Source organism: Dreissena polymorpha, chromosome 1 (genome assembly GCF_020536995.1).
Source record: "Dreissena polymorpha isolate Duluth1 chromosome 1, UMN_Dpol_1.0, whole genome shotgun sequence".
In the NCBI taxonomy this organism is placed as follows: Eukaryota; Metazoa; Mollusca; class Bivalvia; order Myida; family Dreissenidae; genus Dreissena; species Dreissena polymorpha.
In genome coordinates, this window is record NC_068355.1 from 56,107,201 (window position 1) to 56,126,735 (window position 19,535).

The 19,535-nt window shown below is 37.6% G+C and overlaps 1 protein-coding gene and 1 long non-coding RNA gene across 2 annotated transcripts; one reads left to right on the forward strand and one right to left on the reverse strand.

Moving 5' to 3' along the window:
• Positions 1-2,062: 2,062 nt before the first annotated feature.
• Positions 2,063-4,745, forward strand: LOC127881767 (uncharacterized). Its single transcript, XR_008050264.1, has 2 exons — positions 2,063-2,314; positions 2,464-4,745. It is a non-coding gene; the product is annotated as an uncharacterized LOC127881767 (long non-coding RNA).
• A 5,947-nt stretch (positions 4,746-10,692) lies between these two features.
• Positions 10,693-19,320, reverse strand: LOC127875985 (uncharacterized). Its single transcript, XM_052420817.1, has 4 exons — positions 19,285-19,320; positions 15,481-15,606; positions 14,189-14,306; positions 10,693-13,022 (listed from the first exon to the last, which is right to left on the reverse strand). The coding sequence occupies exons 1-4, from the start codon at positions 19,318-19,320 to the stop codon at positions 10,693-10,695; spliced, it is 2,610 nt and encodes an 869-aa protein (XP_052276777.1).
• Positions 19,321-19,535: the final 215 nt, after the last annotated feature.

The window sequence follows — 19,535 nt, forward strand, 5'->3', positions numbered from 1 at the left end:
TAAAGGGGCCTTTTTACAGACTTTGACATGTATTGAAGTTTGTCATTAAATGCTTCATATTGATAAATGTAAACATTGAATCTTAAAATATCCATTAAAAATCAAGAATAAAGTTCAAAAAATGAAAAAAAAGTAACTCTCATCAAGGCTCGAACCAAGGACCCCAGGAGTAAATGTCTACCACTTAGACCACTCGGCCATCTGTGCTCATACAAGCAGTGATGTATTTTATACTTTATATAAGCAATCCTTGTATATTCACAAAATATAACGACAACAACACAACTCTCCAAATTATTCAATTGTTTCGCGTTGCAACACTTCATAACTTTCAGGTTTTTAAATCGTAAAAGATGCATGTCACGGCTATTTGAGAGCATGTTAAAAGTTCAGTATGTCTGTTTCCTCACAAATATCATAAGTAAAACGAAATTTGCGAATCTGAAAAACTTTTTTTTATTTTGTTAATTTACCAAATCGTGAAATGGCCCCTTTAATTTGTGTTGTTAGATCATAGACTTGCATGCTCATAAGTGGTAAAATTTGTTATCGGACGCAATAGTTTATTATGCTTTATATTTGTATATTCACATGAAGACAACCAGATTGTATCCTCTTTAATCAGTGAGTAACTTAATCAAGATTTCTTGACCACTGTATAAATTTAATTTTGTTTTACATTTATATCTATAGAAAAATTAGTATCTTGTATTTTGAAATATCTGTCAATTACAAATTAATGGATAGTGTTGTAATATGCTAACAATTGTCAAGAATTGCAATTCTCTCTTTTGGTTAAACTAGAGAGCAATATTATTTGCTTAAAAAATAAAATCAAAGATGTCTGCTTTGTAAGTTATAAATTATGTTTACTACTTAACATAACAAGTAAATACCTTCAGAATCACAAATTATTTCACACTTTAAAGTCTAGTATAATTTTGTGGAATAAAACACTTACACAAATATATGTTCTTATATTAAATGTGAAAAGTATTGACATATTGATAACACTAATGTTTGCTTTTTTAGCTCATCTATTTTTTGAAAAAAAATTATGAGCTATTGTCATCACGTCGGCGTCGGCGTCCGGTTAAGTTTTGCGTTTAGGTACACTTTTCTCATAAAGTATCAATGCTATTGCATTCAAACTTGAAACACTTACTTACTATCATGAGGGGACTGGGTAGGCAAAGTTTGATAATTCTGGCTTGCATTTTGACAGAATTATGTGCCCTTTTTATACTTAGAAAATTGAAAATTTTGGTTAAGTTTTGTGTTTAGGTCCATTTTATTCCTAAAGTATCAAAGCCATTGCTTTCATACTTGCAACACTTACTAACTATCGTAAGGGGACTGTGCAGGCAAAGTTATGTAACTCTGACTGGCATTTTGACAGAATTATGTGCCCTTTTTATACTTAGAAAATTGAAAATTTGGTAAAGTTTTGTGTTTTGGTCCACTTTTTTCCTAAAGTATCAAAGCCATTGCTTTCATACTTGCAACACTTACTAACTATCGTAAGGGGACTGTGCAGGCAAAGTTATGTAACTCTGACTGGCATTTTGACGGAATTTAGGGCCCTTTATACTTGAAAATTTGGTTAAGTTTTGTGTTTTGGTCCACTTTACCCCTAAAATATCATAGATATTGCTTTCATACTTGGAACACTCACAAACTATCATAAGGGGACAGTAAAGGAGAAGTTGCATAACTCTGGTTGTCATTTTTACGGAATTATGGCCCTTTTTTGACTTCGTAACTTAAGTATCAAGGCTATTGCTTTAAAACTTTAAATACTTTCATGCTATCATGAGGGAACTGTACCTGGCAAGTTTAATTTTACCTTGACCTTTGATTGACCTTGACTCTCAAGGTCAAATTATTAAATTTTGCTAAAATTGCCATAAATTATTTATGTATGATTAGATTCGATTGATACTTTGACAAAACAACTCTTACCTGACATACCACAATTGAGTCCGTCCAAACCATCCGCCGTGCCCTTCCCCCCTCATTCCCCCCCCCCTGAATCCCACCTCAACTCCCCGTTATTTTTTTTAATTAAAGATCATCTAATAAATGACCTCCACACCCTCACAATATACCCCCACCCCCACCCCAAAAAAATCCTTTTATGCCCCCCAGTAGGGTAGCATAAAGCAGTTGAACTGTCCGTCAGTGTCAGTCAGTCTGTCTGTCCGTCCGGAAAAAACAACAACATTGGCCATAACTTTTTCACTTTTTAAGATAGCAACTAGATATTTGGCATGCATGTGTATCTCATGGAGCTGCACATTTTGAGTGGTGAATGGTCATCCTTCAAGGTCCAATGTCAAATTTATGGTGTCTGTCCGTCCGAAAACTTTAACATTGGCCATAACTTTTCAATATTGAAGATAGCAACTTGATATTTGGCATGCATGTTTATCTCATGGAGCTGAACATTTTAAGTGGTGAAAGGTCAAGGTCATCCTTCAAGGTCAAATGTCGAATTTATGGTGTCTGTCCGTCTGAAAACTTTAACATTGGCCATAACTTTTTCAATATTGAAGATAGCAACTTGATATTTTGCATGCATGTGTATCTCATGGAGCTAAACATTTTGAGTGGTGAAAGGTGAAGGTAATCCTTCAAGGTCAAATGTCAAATATATGGCGTCTGTCCGTCCGAAAACTTTAACATTGGCCATAACTTTTTTAATATTGAAGATAGCAACTTGATATTTGGCATGCATGTGTATCTCATGAAGCTGCACATTTTGAATGGAGGAAGTTCAAGGTCAAGGTCATCCTTCAAAGTAAAAAAAATAATAAATCAAAGCGGCGTTCTCATGAAGCTGCACATTTTGAGTGGTGGAAGTTCAAGGTCATCCTTCAAGGTCAAGGTCATCCATCAAGGTCAAAGGTAAAAAAACAAATATAAAATTTCAAAGCGGCATTATCATTAAGCGGCACATTTTGAGTGGTGGAAGTTCAAGGTCAAGGTCATTCTTCAAGGTCAAGGTCATCCTTCAAGGTCAAAGGTAAAAAAAAATCAAAGCGGCGTTATCATGAAGCTGCACATTTTGAGTGGTGGAAGTTCAAGGTCAAGGTCATCCTTCAAGGTCAAAAATAAATTAATAAACAAATTTCAAAGCGGCGTTCTCATGAAGCTGCCCATTGTGATTGGTGGAAGTTCAAGGTCAAGACCATCCTTCAAGGTCAAGGTCATCCTTCATGGTCAAAGGTCCAAAAAAATAATTCAAAGCGGCGTTCTCATGAAGCTGCACATTTTGAGTGGTGGAAGTTCAAAGTCAAGGTCATTCTTCAAGGTCAAGGTCATCCTTCAAGGTCAAAGGTAAAAAAAAAAATTATTTCAAAGCGGCGTTATCATGAAGCTGCACATTTTGAGTGTTGGAAGTTAAAGGTCAAGGTCATCCTTCAAGGTCAAGGTCATCCTTCAAGATCAAATGTCAAAAAAATAATATTTCAAAGCGGCCTTCTCATAAAGCTGCACATTTTGAGTGGTGGAAGTTCAAGGTCATCCTTCAAGGTCAAAGGAAAAAAATCAACAATTAACATTTTCAAAGCGGCGCAATAGGGGGCATTGTGTTTCTGACAAACACATCTCTTGTTTTTTTCCAACATGGTTAAAAAACACAAATATTTATTTTTATTATTTATTTGAAATACCGTCCAACCATCCCACCCAAGAATCCCTCCCCCTCCCAAAAAAAAACAAAACTTTTTTTTGCATTTTTTTTGCATTTTTGGAAGATAATGTAATAAATGACCACACCACCACACTATACACCCCTCTCCACTCCAACCCTCCCTCCTTTGTGATTGAAATTGAGATAGGTCCGTACACCTTTATAAAGAAAAATAGATGAGGGGTTATTAGTTATTAGTTTTATTAGTTATTCATGCGGCGCAGTAGTGGCAATGGGTTTCTGACAAACACATCTCTTGTTGAGTCACTAGGTCAAAGGTTACAAAGGTCAAGGTCACTGTGACCTCTAAAAAAAAAATTCTGACAAGCTTTCGCAGCCGAGCGTGGCACCCGTTATGCGGTGCTCTTGTTTTAAATTGTGTGGTAGATTGATAAAATTTATACATCAAAATAACAATAAAGATATTTGGAAACAATAGAAGTATTGGTCTATATTTTTAATTCAGTATTAAATTCAATTTTAAAAATAATGTGTTTATATGTTCGTCTACTCCAAATAATCATTTTGAATAAGCAAATATAGGGTAATAATCTCTACGGAAAGTACACGTAGGAACTTATCAATCGCTTGTGTACTTCATATTGATCAGGGTCTTTGTAAATTATTGCATGATTGTTTATGCCTATGTCTTAATTGTGTAAATATCTTCAAAAGCATTAGATAACTGTTAAGGGGATTTTAATTTTAAAATGTTAAAATATTATCTAAACTGTAACCAGGCATCTGTTGCATTTATTTGAACGTGTTTAAATTTTCTTGCATACTGAATGTTATATTGTCTATAAACGTTCGTATTTTTACTTTTTATTGTGGTTGTTTTGTTAAGACAAAGTTCACTAATCCTGTTGTTTTGTTCAACCATTTCTATAAAAAATGTTGTATGTAAATAATTGAACATGTTTATGTTGGTGATATGCATTTTACGATATAAGTTTGTTGTTGCACTCTCGATAAAGTGCATAGCCATTCATGTGTAATATTATTGATTAGTGACACTTTCTTGTTATTACAAATAAAAATCTCCAATGATTGTCTTTCCATTTATATTTAACTGTCCTCTATTGAACCTGGGGAGTGCATTTTGTTTTACTGTAACAGTCCACTCGTCCATAAGTCCTCTATAACACTTTTGTCACTCTTCTTTATTCTTCAGAATTTTAAGAAACTATTCCTTACACACACACATATTTCACATGATGATTAGTCGTCATCAAGATATAACTATTTTTGAATTACAATTCATCAAGTCATGGTCACAGGGGTCACTTATGTCAAAATGGTAATAATGACGGGGTATAGATTTTCGTCTTTTCTAAAAAAGATTGAAAGTGACACTTTGAGTTCAAAATCAAGTACAAACAATTACTTCAGCTTTCATCATTTTAAATAGCTTGCCAAATATATTCGCCTTGTGAGGACGATGTGTATAGGACAATGGTCCTTAGCTCAAAGGTAAACATCACACTTGAACGTTAAAGGTAAGATGAGCATTATTTAGGGTGTCTAGATTGCACCTTAATTATTCATCATAAAACTTGAAAATAACTCGCAATAAATGTTCACCATGTGGCCGGTTAAGTCCTGTGCCCCTTGCAAAAAGATAAATATTATACTTAGTGATACAAATGCCAAACAAGGGCTTCCTGCACTTGTTAAAGAATTACATGAATTGTTGACAATGTGATTGTTATTATTCCCGCAGTAAAATTCGTATGTTTTAAATGTTTGCAAAACTATTTGATGTTAATATTGTAAATATTACGTAAATACAATTGGTCCTTTTTAAGTGTATTGTTGCGATGTTTAACTATCATCGTGCAATGTTTATCGCACTATATACTGTACAATAGAAACATGCAAACAGAACTATTTCTAGCTGCGCCAGTGGTTATTCGGGTTTTTAGACAATTTTGGTAACCAGAATTTTGCTACAAATGTTTTACCTAAATTGACCATACGGAACGTATATGACTTTTGAATCTTACAAGAAATCTCAAAACGGATTTTATATTTGTGCTCAGCAATGCAGACGTCACTTAGACATGGATATTTGGTGGATGTCATTGAACTTTTACATTTTGACCCAAAATTTGACCTGATGCATACATGTGGAAAATGTTTAATTTTGGTGTATAGGTCCCTGCCTTGACACAAAACATTAAACTGATCAGATCAATGTACGGATTCAACGCTGAGCACGAATCCGGTGCTAGTGTTTGGATATCTTGACACCTTCAAGAATTACGGAGCTACAAATGTTTGACCTAAATTGTCCCTACCAAATGTGTACAAATTATAAATCTTACAAGATATCTGCAAACAAACTTCAAATTTGTGATCACCGATGCAGATGTCACATCAAAATGAGGTTTGTTTGATGTACTTTAACTCAGACATTTTTTTGCAAAAAGTTGACCTCATCAGGGAAAATGTTGATTTTTTTGTAAAAGCATGACCTTGACACAACACATTAAGCTCTTCAAATCCTTGTATGGATTTATCGCTTGGCACGAATCGGCTGTTTTTTTATATTGACCCCTTTATGTATCATGAAGCTTCAAATGTTTGTCCTAAATTTACCCTACGAAACGTGTATAACTTTTGAATATTATATGATATCCTTAAGCACACTTCAGATTTATGCTCAGCAATGCAGACGTCACATCAAAATGAGGTTTGGTTCTTGTCCTTGAAATTTGACATTTTTTTAACCAAAATTTGATCTGATGTTTGCATCAGGGAAATTGTTGAATTTAGGGCAATACCGTTACCTTGACATAAAACATGAAGGTTTTCAGAACAATATATTTATCGCTTTGCACGACTCCGGTGTTAGTTTTTGGACATCTTGACCTAATCAAGAATGAGGGAGCTATACATGATTGACTTAAGTTGACCCTACAAAGTTGACCCTACAAAGTTGACCTTACAAAGTTGACCTTACAAAGTTGACCCTACACAGTTGACCTTACAAAGTTGACCCTACAAAGTTGACCTTACAAAGTTGACCCTACAAAGTTGACCCTACAAAGTTGACCCTACAAAATATTTATATCTTTTGAATCTTATAAACAGACTTAAAATAATATTATATTGTTATATAATTACTTCCATCAACAAAATTTGCCACACGAAGGTTAATTTCAATTAGGAAGACCATACAACAATAAACATTTGTGTAAAAATGTCAAAGTACAAACATTCTGAAATTTTTAGCATTTAAAAATCGCTTCACAATGTCGTATTGTTTCCTTTTACGGATGATCTCGAGTAAGGATCGGATTTATTTGGTTTGAGTTAATTTGCATAATTTCGAGCGCACATGCCTATACTTTCATTTGGTAAGTGCTCTATTATAATAGCTAACAGGCAACTTCAAAATCATGTGACAACACCATTGTTTCCTTGACGCACGTCATCGTTAATGTCAGCTTTAGGATCGTCATCTTAGTAAATCTGTCAATTCGTCATCGTTAATGTCAGCTTTAGGATCGTCATCTTAGTAAATCTGTCAATTCGTCATCGTTACTGTCAGCTTTAGGATAGTAAGCTTAGTGAATCTGTCGAATCGTCATCGCTAATGTCAGCTTTATGATCGTCAGCTTAGTAAATCTGTCAATTCGTCATCGTTAATGTCAGCTTTAGGATCGTCATCATAGTAAATCTGTCAGTTCGTCATCGTTTATGTCAGCTTTAGGATTGTCATCTTAGTAAATCTGTAAATTCGTCATCGTTAATGTCAGCTTTAGGATTGTCATCTAAGTAAATCTGTCAATTCGTCATCGTTTATGTCAGCTTTAGGATCGTCATCTTAGTAAATCTGTCAATTCGTCATCGTTTATGTCAGCTTTAGGATCGTCATCTTAGTAAATCTGTCAAATCGTCATTGTTAATGTCAGGTTTAGGATAGTCAGCCTAGTAAATCTGTCAATTCGTCATCGTTAACGTCAGCTTTAGGATCGTCATCTTAGTAAATCTGTCAATTCGTCATCGTTAACGTCAGCTTTAGGATCGTCATCTTAGTAAATCTGTCAAATCGTCATCGTTAATGTCAGCTTTAGGATAGTAAGCTTAGTAAATCTGTCAATTCATCATGGTAAATGTCAGCTTTAGGATCGTCATCTTAGAATATCTGTCAATTCGTCATTGTTAACCGCAGCTTTAGAATAGTCAGCTTAGTAAATCTGTCAATTCATCATCGTTAATGTCAGCTTTAGGATCGTCATCTTAGTATGTCTGTCAATTCGTCATCGTTAACGTCAGCTTTAGGATCGTCATCTAAGTATATCTGTCAATTCGTCATCGTTAACGCCAGCTTTAGGATCGTCATCTTAGTATATCTGTCAATTCGTCATCGTTTACATCAGCTTTAGGATCGTCAGATTAGTAAATCGGTCAATTCGTCATCGTTAACGTCAGCTTTAGGATTGTCATCTTAGTAAATCTGTCAATTCGTCATTGTTACTGTCAGCTTTAGGATCGTCATCTTAGTAAATCTGTCAATTCGTCATCGTTAATGTCAGCTTTAGGATAGGCAGCTTAGTAAATCTGTCAATTCGTCATCGTTAATGTCAGCTTTAGGACCGTCATCTTAGTAAATCTGTCAATTCATCATCGTTAATGTCAGCTTTAGGATAGCCATCTTAGTAAATCTGTCAATTCGTCATCGTTAATGTCAGCTTTAGGATCGTCATCTTAGTAAATCTGTCAATTCTTCATCGTTAATGTCAGCTTTAGGATAGTCATTTTAGTAAATCTGTCAATTCGTCATCGTTAATGTCAGCTTTAGGATCGTCATCTTAGTAAATCTGTCAATTCGTCATCGTTAATGTCAGCTTTAGAATCGTCAAGCTTCGTGAATCTGTCGATTCGTCATTGTTGACGTCAGCTTTAGGATCGTCAGCTTCGTAAATCTGTTAACTCGTCAAAATTGTATATGTAGTCAAGCGCTCCGTTATTCGGTGTCAGTCATGTTGGCAGTACATTCTTTTATTTGGATAAAGATAACCGGAGTCAAATACCTTAGCTAAATCTGAAACTCAACCAAAACTAGCTTCTGTTCGGGTGTCAATTTTTTATACAATCACTAACCAAAGCTTGTATCCTAAATATAAGATAACCAAAAGTTATACACTGGATAAGATACTTGTTGTATATTGCATTATATAATTGGCTACAGGTAAGTACCACTGACCCCACAACATGCGAGTTATTGTGTGTGTAATTTTATATGCCACAAACTGGGGACATTGCCCTATACAATTGGCTACAGGTAAGAACCACTGACCCCACAACATGCGAGTTATTGTGTGTGTAATTTTATATGCCACAAACTGGGGACATTGCCCTATACAATTGGCTACAGGTAAGTACCACTGACCCCACAACATGAGAGTTATTGTGTGTGTTATTTTATATGCCACAAACTGGGGACATTGCACTTTACAATTAATATATTGTGTATTAGAACTAAACTAAATTGTCCATTTGTAATTATTACATATTACATAGCACAAACATTGCTAAGCCATATCTTGTTTGCTTCACCGTTAATTTGTGACATTCACAGACCATTTTTGCATGGAATAATATTTTTTAAACATTTATCAACAGGTCTCTTCATTTCAAATATTTTAAACAACTGTCAAACATATTCTTAGTTTGTATATGTTTACTTAAGGTTGTATTTTGAATAACACAGGAACTAAATACCGTTACCGATGAAAACATGTAAAACTGCGTTATTTGATTCATGGAGACAACAGTTTCACACTTTATATAAAGTCTATAGAACTTCCGGTTCTCACAATGTCTATAGAATACCTAGAAATACGTATTAATACGTTAAACAGTATTTGCATTTTGTTCCAATCTTCCGTAATCATCAAAGAACATGGATTTGAAAAATCATGTTTAATTTATCGTTGTTAAAAATGTACACATACAATATAAAATGTACATTAAAGGGAAACAACTCTTGTTAAAACAACCATACAATACAACTATAATAACATATTAAATAGTATACACGAATGAATAAATGATTACCTATGGTCTCTAATTTGCATGCATGCACATGCTGTCTTAAAATACAATATCTGCAACTCTATTTAACAAATATCAATAAGTTTCAGTCAAATAAAAAATATTGCAAATACAAGGAAAGTTGGCAAAAAGGGGTGGGTGGGGTGTTATGGGGGGAGGTGTTTCTTTAATGGCGGAAACTACTGAATGTAAGGATATATCGATAAATACCGTAGCAATTTGTATTCCAGTACCAACCGGTTTTGGAATGCTGCCAAATAGTTTATATTCGTTGGCAAGAAATAATGTTATTTTAAAAAAAATGGCTTTTGCAGACACATTATTTCATGTTTTTTTATTTAAGAAAAAAAAGACTCAGGAATTTGCGTTGGTCATTTTCCGATGTGTTTGTGATAAATTCGCGGATTGATCAACTCACGAAATCAATGAAAAAAATCATGTCCAAAAAGTAATAATGATTTGACAGAACATGGTTTCCATCTCTTGAGTATTTTTACAGCGGCAGTTTGGGGGATTTAACACTCAAGTTTTAAATTAACAGTTCAAAGGTTAAACAGTTTGCAGTAAAAAAAGTCAAATAAAATATACATACTTATATTAAAAAAAATATTGTCAAACAAAATCAATAGCTAAATTATCGATGATTGTATTTGAGTCTCTGTGTCAATATAAAGTTCATGTCAACGACATCAAGTTCACAAAGTTTCACCTTCTTAACAAATATATTGCAGTTGAATACCCTTTATCAGAATTGCGACATTTTGAACTTCTGTCTATACACATAATCCTAAACACTCCAATGTCAATGACCAAACATAGCATCAAATCCCTCAAGGTCAAGCACAGGTCAAACCCCAACCAAGATTTATTTTCAAAGTAAAAACCAAGGTAAATGGTTAAGGTCAAAACATAGTAAATACTCAAGTTCAAGGTCAGGATGTAGCCTGTCTGTTTCCCCTATCCCTGAGGGACGACAGATCAGGTGAACTTCCCCTGAGTCGCTCAGCCTGCAGCCACGACTGCATGTTTGCGTGAGGCACAACGTTGGCACCAACGTTCGGTCGCAGTTGCTCCCAAGCCGACTGTCGTTTCACATTTGACAAGGCGGCGTCCATTGCTAAAATATTATTGCTATCACTTGTACCACCCACTGTATGGCGACGACGTTTACACTGCTCGTTTCGTTTCCTACAGAATACAGGCGGCGATGCAGACCGAGTTTTTGGCACACTCTCACTAACCGGTCCACGACTGGCAGCGTCAGATTCCTCGGCTGCTCTGTTTTTCTCTAAGCTCTGAGATAGTCTCACATTCACTTCTGTCTTTTTTGATTTTGTAATGGGCCGGTAGTCTGGACGTTTTGATGGGGTTTCTGTCCTTAAGGGGTCACCATGGAGACCGTCATTCTGCGAGTTTAAGAACGACTTTAGCGGTGACTGGTATGCAGTGAGAGGTTTAGAGACGTGTTGCTGTATTGCCATGCGACCGCTGCTGTCAGCAGACATTATCGATGGACTGGAAATCACGACCATGACTGAAGCAACCCTTGAATCACTCTCAGACCTTCCAATCCCCCTAGAAGCAACCCCATGAATTGAAGCACTACTCTCGGAACGTTCCATCCCCCTAGAAGCAACCCCTTGGATTGCAGCGTTACTTTCAGAACGTTCCATCACCCTGGAAGCAACCCCTTGGACAACAGCGCTATCAGCCGAGTATGTAACATCACAGTGCAGGTTGATACCACTATTGTTGCTACCTGACCAAACCAGAAGGTTAAGACTTGGCTCACTGTGGCCTTCATAGAGAGGATTGTGAGTGGTGCTTCTCTCAAATCTGGTCGCCAATCCTATCTTCGCGTCTGATTTCGGTGGCGTCCTGTGTAGGCTGGGATCTCTGTACTGCTTTCCTTGACCCTGATTATCTGCCTGAATGGCTGCTTGCCGAGATAAGTGGGACAGGGGAGGCTGTGGAGGGAGTCGGTGCTGCGCCGTCTGAGCTGCCGGGGAATCGCCTGCATCAGGTAAAGCGCCATTACTTACACTGCCACCATTCGAATTCAGACCCCACTTAGGAGGCTTTGATGATGATGCACAATTGGACATTTTAGCACTAGATAATGTTTGCAATTTCTTATCGAAAGTTGAGGTTAGCGTAGCTAGCAAATCAAATCCCTCACCGGAGTCTGTGGAAGCCCAGGACATACGGTTGTCCCGCCTCTCCAGCAAGTCAATCAGGGAATCCAGAGAACCGCGCCGCACTGAACCTGTCCGGGTTAAACCCGCACTTCGCCGCTTTATCTCTGCTGAGTCCCTCTTAGACTGAGCCTTCACCTGGGCGGTGGGGAGGTTAATAGCACTTGGAAAGCTGTGTCCGTCCGCCATATTTTCCACTGAGCCCGTTCGTTTTGCTTGCGATGACAGCGACCCTGCGCTCGTCTGTCGGGGCTGCCGCGCTGACCGATAGTTAGAACCAGCATTACTCTTCACAACAATATGCTTATCACTCCTGTGTGAGTCTCTACCACCGTACCGTTTTGTTCTACCCGATTCTTCTGGCGTGTCTCCGTGTGGGTGCAGACTCAGTGAATATCCAGTTGTTGCTTGGAGCAGATCTTCCACACTATGCCTGTCCTCAATCTCTAGCTCACGCTGCGTCTGCAGGATATCTGCCTCAATTCTTTGCCGCTCAAGTTGACGCTTCTTGTCCTCCCGCTGTCGGCGCTCTTCCCGTTCTTCCCGTTCCCGAATGGCACGCGCCTCCAGCTCAATGCGCCTCAGACTGTCGATCGTCTTACGTCGGAGTCGGTTAAAACTCCCGTGGAGTGATGTGCTGCCGTGGGAGAGCTCCAACTCGTCGTTCCTGTCCAGAAGAGACTCGTCCGAAAAATACTGCGTCATCGGCGTAAGAAAAGCCACCGAATTTTCCTTCTCCGAATCGATGAAATCGAAGTCAGAAAATTCGCGGTCTACAAAGTCTTGGGACTTTGCCATGCGTCTGTCTGGTAGATCCGGTAATGGTTTCAGGAGGTCCGTGCTATGCTGCATGGCTGCTAGATTCGGGCTGCTGCGGGATGTTGTGTCGATCTTTTGCGTCCTAATGAGAATCTCATTGTCTATGTTTCGCTCGTTGTAGCCAAGGGCTGGGTCTGACACTGACACGCTTCGTTTGTCCGGCGGCAAGACGCGAGCTGGGCTTTCACCCCGAAGTTTTCGATTGGCTGCTGAGACGATACTTGAAACAATCTCACGTGGGTTTAACTCTGAAAGAAGAAAAATATCAATGTTGATTGAAATACGCTTTTAGAGGATTGCACATAAACGATCTTATCCAACAGCATAATGATTTTATAGGAGGAAACTCTGGGTGTCGTTTAAACTTATGCTTTACATGTCGACACATGCCTACCAGCCTTTACTCTTCAATTACATGTAAATAGTGGACTACATTTTTGACATTTTATTTCCATATTTGCATTGGATGTTTACATTTTATATCAATATACCGTAAAAAATAAAAGCCATATTATTAATCTAACAATGCTTATCTTTATTTCTAACATGAAAAGACACTTCAAATTGATACTGAACATCTCTTATGACAATACCGTCAATCTCAACTATGCATGGCCCCATTACCAACCCTGGGGCGTCCCCTGGGTCAAACATGCGGCGTGGGGATACGGTCCGGCCTCTGCCGCACCATTTTAAGTTCTTTTTTGTTTCAACAGAAATTGATGGATCAATTAAAGGGTTATTTCTTCAATGAAAAGGCTGTTCCTCAGATAGTTCATCGAATAATGTCTTTCCACCAAAAAGCCTTCTCACACTAACTGTGAAAATGAAATGACGATGAACAAATGTATCGTGTGTGCAATGACTCATCATGGAAGGAACCAAAATTAGACAAAAATAAACATGATGCATTAAATCTATATACAAACTTTGGTAAGATTATAAAATATAGGTTTGACTTTACAGTTGAATTTCTAACTACTAATTGCATACAAAATGAATAAAAAAAATACAAAAAAGTAATTTGTATCATTGAATATCAGCCGGTCAAACCAATTTTTGTTTTCCGTAACAACGCATGTTGTCACACGCCGTGTCTGTTTTGGTCGAAGTATTGACGCTCGTGATGTGTTGAGCCTTCACCATTAAAGATCTTAAGCAAAGAACATTCCTTTAAAGTTTCATTAAACCTGACTCAAGAGCAAAAACAAACTGGCTATATGCAATAAGCATTAAATTGCAAAAGCCTGCCACAGTCTGGTCAGGTTTTATGATGTTTGCAACTCATCAGTATCACATGATTTGAACCTAAGCCTTTAAAACTATAATCTATATTTTATTTGATTTTCTAAAGGACTACAAACACGTCAAAGTGAGTATCTCAGTGGTAATGGGTGAATGAACCTGTCCATACCAGCCTCCTCTCTCATGTTACTGCTGGAGGGCGCTGACACCAAGGACATGCACTCTGCAGCCTCGTCATCTGTGGGGACGCTGCTGTCCATGTCCCAGGAGCCAAAGATCCACTCACACTGAAACAAACATGTAGCATGTACAGGAGCCAAAGAACCACTCACACAGAAACAAACATAAAGCATGTAGCAAATCATTGTAAAATAACAATCCCTCAGCTGACTGCAGATGATGCCAATACTTAATAAGAAAATGTCATCATATGGGTCTGCTTTCCACTGGTCTTTAGGCGCACCCAAGCCTTTTTGAGCAAACTTCCCTGTAACCTTCTAGCCTCAAACCCACTGGCCTCAAACCCACTAGCCTCTAACCCACAAGCATCAAACCCACTAGCCTCTAACCCACTGGCCTCAAACCCACTGGCCTCTAACCCACTAGCCTCTAACCCACTAGCCTCTAACCCACTAGCCCCTAACCCACTAGCCTCAAACCCACTAGCCTCAAACCCACAAGCCTCTAACCCACTAGCCTCTTACCCACTAGCCTCTAACCCACTAGCCTCTAACCCACTAGCCTTAAACCCACTAGCATCTAACCCACTAGCATCTAACCCACTAGTATCTTACCCACTAGCATCTAACCCACTAGCCTCTAACCCACTAGCCTCAAACCCACTAGCCTCTAACCCACTAGCCTCAAACCCACTAGCCTCTAATCCGCTAGCCTCTAATCCACTAGTTTCTAACCCACTAGCCTTTAACCCACTAGCCTCAAACCCACTAGCCTCTAATCCACTTGTTTCTAATCCACTAGCCTTAAGAATTGGATGTTTGCTGTTAGCTTGGGGCAAGTGAAGATTGTCCTAATTGGTCTTATTGTGTAGTTCTTTTTACTTTCTTTTTATTTCACAAAAGATTCTTATGGCAGATTATAAATAACAACTGCATTCTTGCAGTTGTGAAATATGGTAGCAGTTAACCAACTAGAAACATAACAAGTTACACACAAACAAAATAAATATAATTCTTGATAACTAATTAAACCCACAATTAAGCGAAGTTCATAGAATTTTCAATAAGCTGCATTACAAGACAGCTGGGTAAGTTAAAGGTCTTCAGAAAAGTGATTTTGTAAGCCTGGTGCTCTGAAAAAATCAGGTGAAGACTGTTTGTGGTCCTTGACATTTCAGTGTTCCGTAAGTTATTATAGTTTTACACCACAATATTTTACTTTCCAGAATTGGTGCGCGTTATACATGGTTGTGCCTTATATATGCTTAAGTACAGTACATACATGGAGAATGATGCTTTCTATGATCTTGCAGTGGTCCGACATGTCTGTCACCATGGCTACCATGTTGTCGTCGGCCTTGCGGATCAATGTTGGCCCAAACACGATAGCAAGGTTCTTGGCCTGCATCTGAAAGAATTACCAGACTACTGTAAAATCATTTATCTTCGTCACACATTAATTTTCTTTGATTTTTTGGGGTTTACTGATCCACGAAATTTAACACAAACACATCGAAAAGGTGGTTATTGTTCTTTCTAAAGTCAATGTGTCCAGGAATGTCTTTTTTTAAACCACGAAATTGAATGCTCCCAAGTATAAATGATTTTACAATACTTGGAGCAGGTTGCATTATGACTCTATACATTTTTGTAGGCAATATGACTCCAGACTTATCAATTCCTATTCATGTCAATATTGTGGTGACAAACACATATTATGCACACTTTTCATGTGTCACTTAACATTTAAGATATATGAAGACCGATGTAACTAATGGAAAAATAATGCAATAATTATTATTATATTCTGACCATTATTTTTGCAGAGAAAAATATATAAATCTTAAATATTCCTGGGTAATAGATATTTTTCAACAATAAAAACATATATTCCGCTAAAACCATACAATAAAACCATCTCTACTTTGTTGCAGGGGTTGTCAAAAGAAACAAGAGCTGTGTTTGTGAAACACAATGCCCCCTACTGCGCCGCTTTGAAGCCATTTTTGACCTTTGACCTTGAAAAATGACCTTGACCTTTCACCACTCAAAATGTGCAGCTCCATGAGATACACATGCATGCCAAATATCAAGTTGCTATCTTCAATATTGCAAAAGTTATGAACAAGGTTTAAGTTTTTGACTGACACACACAATGACAGACAGACAGGCCAAAAACAATATACCCCCGTTCATTTAATCCGGTGGCATAAAAATCACTATACCGTGTCTTCAAATTGCTTTTTAATTAACATTTTTCAACTGCTTTGGGACAAGAACCCATCAAATGATTTAGTTTTACCTACAGACTATTTTGCCATTCCTACATAATATTTTTAAGTTGATTCAAACTGTTGCAGCTCTAGTTTGAATACAGAATAACAACAGCATGTAGAGGCTGTCAAAGTAATTATTCAAACAAGAGCACTGCATAACGGGTGCCAACACTCCGCTGCAGGTGCATTTTTTTATAAATGAAAGCTTGTCAGAAATTATTATTAATTTTTTTAGAGGTCACAGTGACCTTGACCTTTGACCTTGTGACCCAAATATGGGTCAGGCGTATAGAACTCATCAAGGTGCAGCTACATATTAAGTTTCAAAGTTGTAGGTGGAAGCACTTAGATTTTATAGCCAATGTTCAAAACCTCGACAAAATGTTAAGGTTTTAGCACGACGTAGACGGCGGACGACACGACACGACGAGCTGGCTATAACAATACCTCGGGTTTTCTCCGAAAACAGCCGAGCTAAAAATGACTTACACCCAAACAACCCTTTGTCAGCTAACATTCAATGATAACAAACTCATGAGAGTTTGGACCATTCAGGATGATAAAAGAGCAACAAACTCATGAAAGTGTGGACCATTAAGGATAAAACAAGGGAAAATAACCCAGAAAAGTGTACATTACTACAGATAAAACTAGGGAAAATAACTCAGGAAAGTGTAAATTACTACAGATAAAACAAGGGAAAATAACTCAGGAAAGTGTACATTACTACAGATAAAACAAGGGAAAATAACCCAGGAAAGTGTAAATTACTACAGATAAAACAAGGGAAATTAACCCAGGAAAGTGTAAATTACTACAGATAAAACAAGGGAAAATAACTCAGGAAAGTGTAAATAACTACAGATGAAACAAGGGAAAATAACTCTGGAATATGTAAATTACTAAGGATGAAACACAAACAAATAACTCAGGAAAGTGTGTATCACTAGGAAATAAACAAGGGCAAATAACTCAGGAAAGTGTGGATCACTAGGAAAGAATTAAGGGCAAATAACTCAGGAAAGTGTGTATCACTAGGAAAGAAACAAGGGCAAAAAACTCAGGAAAGTGTGGATCACTAGGAAATAAACAAGGGCAAATAACTCAGGAAAGTGTGTATCACTAGGAAAGAAACAAGGGCAAATAACTCAGGAAAGTGTGGATCACTAGGAAAGAAACAAGGGCAAATAACTCAGGAAAGTGTGGATCACTATGAAAGAAACAGGGGCAAATAACTCAGGAAAGTGTGGATCACTAGGAAAGAAACAAGGGCAAATAACTCAGGAAAGTGTGGATCACTAGGGAAGAAACAAGGGCAAATAACTCAGGAAAGTGTGAATCACTAGGAAAGAAACAAGGGCAAATAACTCAGGAAAGTGTGGATCACTAGGGAAGAAACAAGGGCAAATAACTCAGGAAAGTGTGGATCACTAGGAAAGAAACAAGGGCAAATAACTCAGGAAAGTGTGGATAATTGACTGTAATGGGCACAGGGTGGGTGCTCATTTGGTTAACAAAGTCCATGGATGTGTTTATCCATTTCTGAAGTTGACCAATATAGTCATAACGGAAAGACAATGTTGGAATAAATGTTGACCACAAGAACAGACTTGTGTCCACAGTCTTCGTCAATTTATTTATAATGATATAAAACAGTTCTATTGGACAGATCGATGTCGCAAAATATATGTCTGGATCCGGAACACGAGATTTCGGACTTAACGAGGGAAAATACTGCATAATTAATCCGTTCCCCTTGACCTTCGTCCAAATTGCGAGTTTTCCGGACTATCTAATTCTGGATTAACGCGGTTCACTGTAATTGAATAAGAAAAATAAAAATTTGAGTAAGTTTCCAGGGCACGTGTCCATCCCTACAAATTATACACAGTTTGATAAGTTTTAGTGTCTTAATTACTTATTATAAAAAGCAGGTTATCCGCAGTTGGTAAGACTCTTTAAAATGTTTGTATAAGTTTGTGGTTGAACCTACTTCCACATATCTCAAGCCATCAAGCATCGCAGTTTTATGTTTTATTTTCATTGCCTTTAACACCCTTGATTTGTAACTATGTGAAGTTACCAACTTACAGCTCGTGTGCCACCCATGGCAACATCTTTTCACTGCGGCAGTATCACACAAGATACACGCAGTCCTCATGGTGTGTACATGTACTACAACACGGTTTAACAGTTACGCGTTTTTGTAATTATATTGTTTAACAACATTTGATTTTTTAAACTAAATAAATGTCTGCGTAACAAGAAAATATCATTCTTGATGCGAAATAAGCATGTAAATGTACGTAAACATCAGGTGTTTGTCATAGGGTAAGTATTAAACTCTTGTCAAAACTGCACTGGTTTGATAATCTGGAAGATTCGTTAATCCAGAAATTTCTGCCGGAACGGACGTTTCCGGATAAAAGCCGGTTCACTGTATTAAGATCCAAATGTCACAACTTTGGAAAGTCTGAAAAACAAAATATTGCCCCCTTGGTGCAAAAAAAGTGTAGTTGAAATTAAATGTCACACAGTACCTTTGTTAGGTGAGGATGTAACAAACACTGACCTCATTGTTGGCTGAGGGTGTAACAAACACTGACCTCATTGTTAGGTGAGGATATAACAAACACTGACCTCATTGTTAGGTGAGGGTGAAACAAACACTGACTTCATTGTAAGGTGAGGATGTAACGAACACTGACCTCATTGTTAGGTGAGGGTGTAACAAACACTGACCTCATTGTTGGCTGAGGGTGTAACAAACACTGACCTCATTGTTAGGTGAGGATGTAACAAACACTGACCTCATTGTCAGGTGAGGGTGTAACAAACACTGACATCATTGTTGGGTGAGGTTGTAACAAACACTGACCTCATTGTTGGTTGAGAATGTAACAAACACTGACCTAATTGTTGAGTGAGGGTGTAACAACACTGACCTCATTGTTATGTGAGGGTGTAACAAACACTGACCTCATTGTTATGTGAGGGTGTAACAAACACTGACAGCATTGTTAGATGAGGGTGTAACATTCACTGACCTCATTGTAAGGTG

Coding starts and splice junctions, on each gene's coding strand:
- LOC127875985 (XM_052420817.1), bottom strand. CDS start 19,320: ATGTCAGTGTTTGTTACACCCTCACCTGACAATGAG. Junction 14,307..15,480: donor TAGAAAGCATCATTCTCCAT/GTATGTACTGTA, acceptor TGTTTGTTTCAG/TGTGAGTGGATCTTTGGCTC. Junction 13,023..14,188: donor TAACATGAGAGAGGAGGCTG/GTATGGACAGGT, acceptor TTCTTCTTTCAG/AGTTAAACCCACGTGAGATT.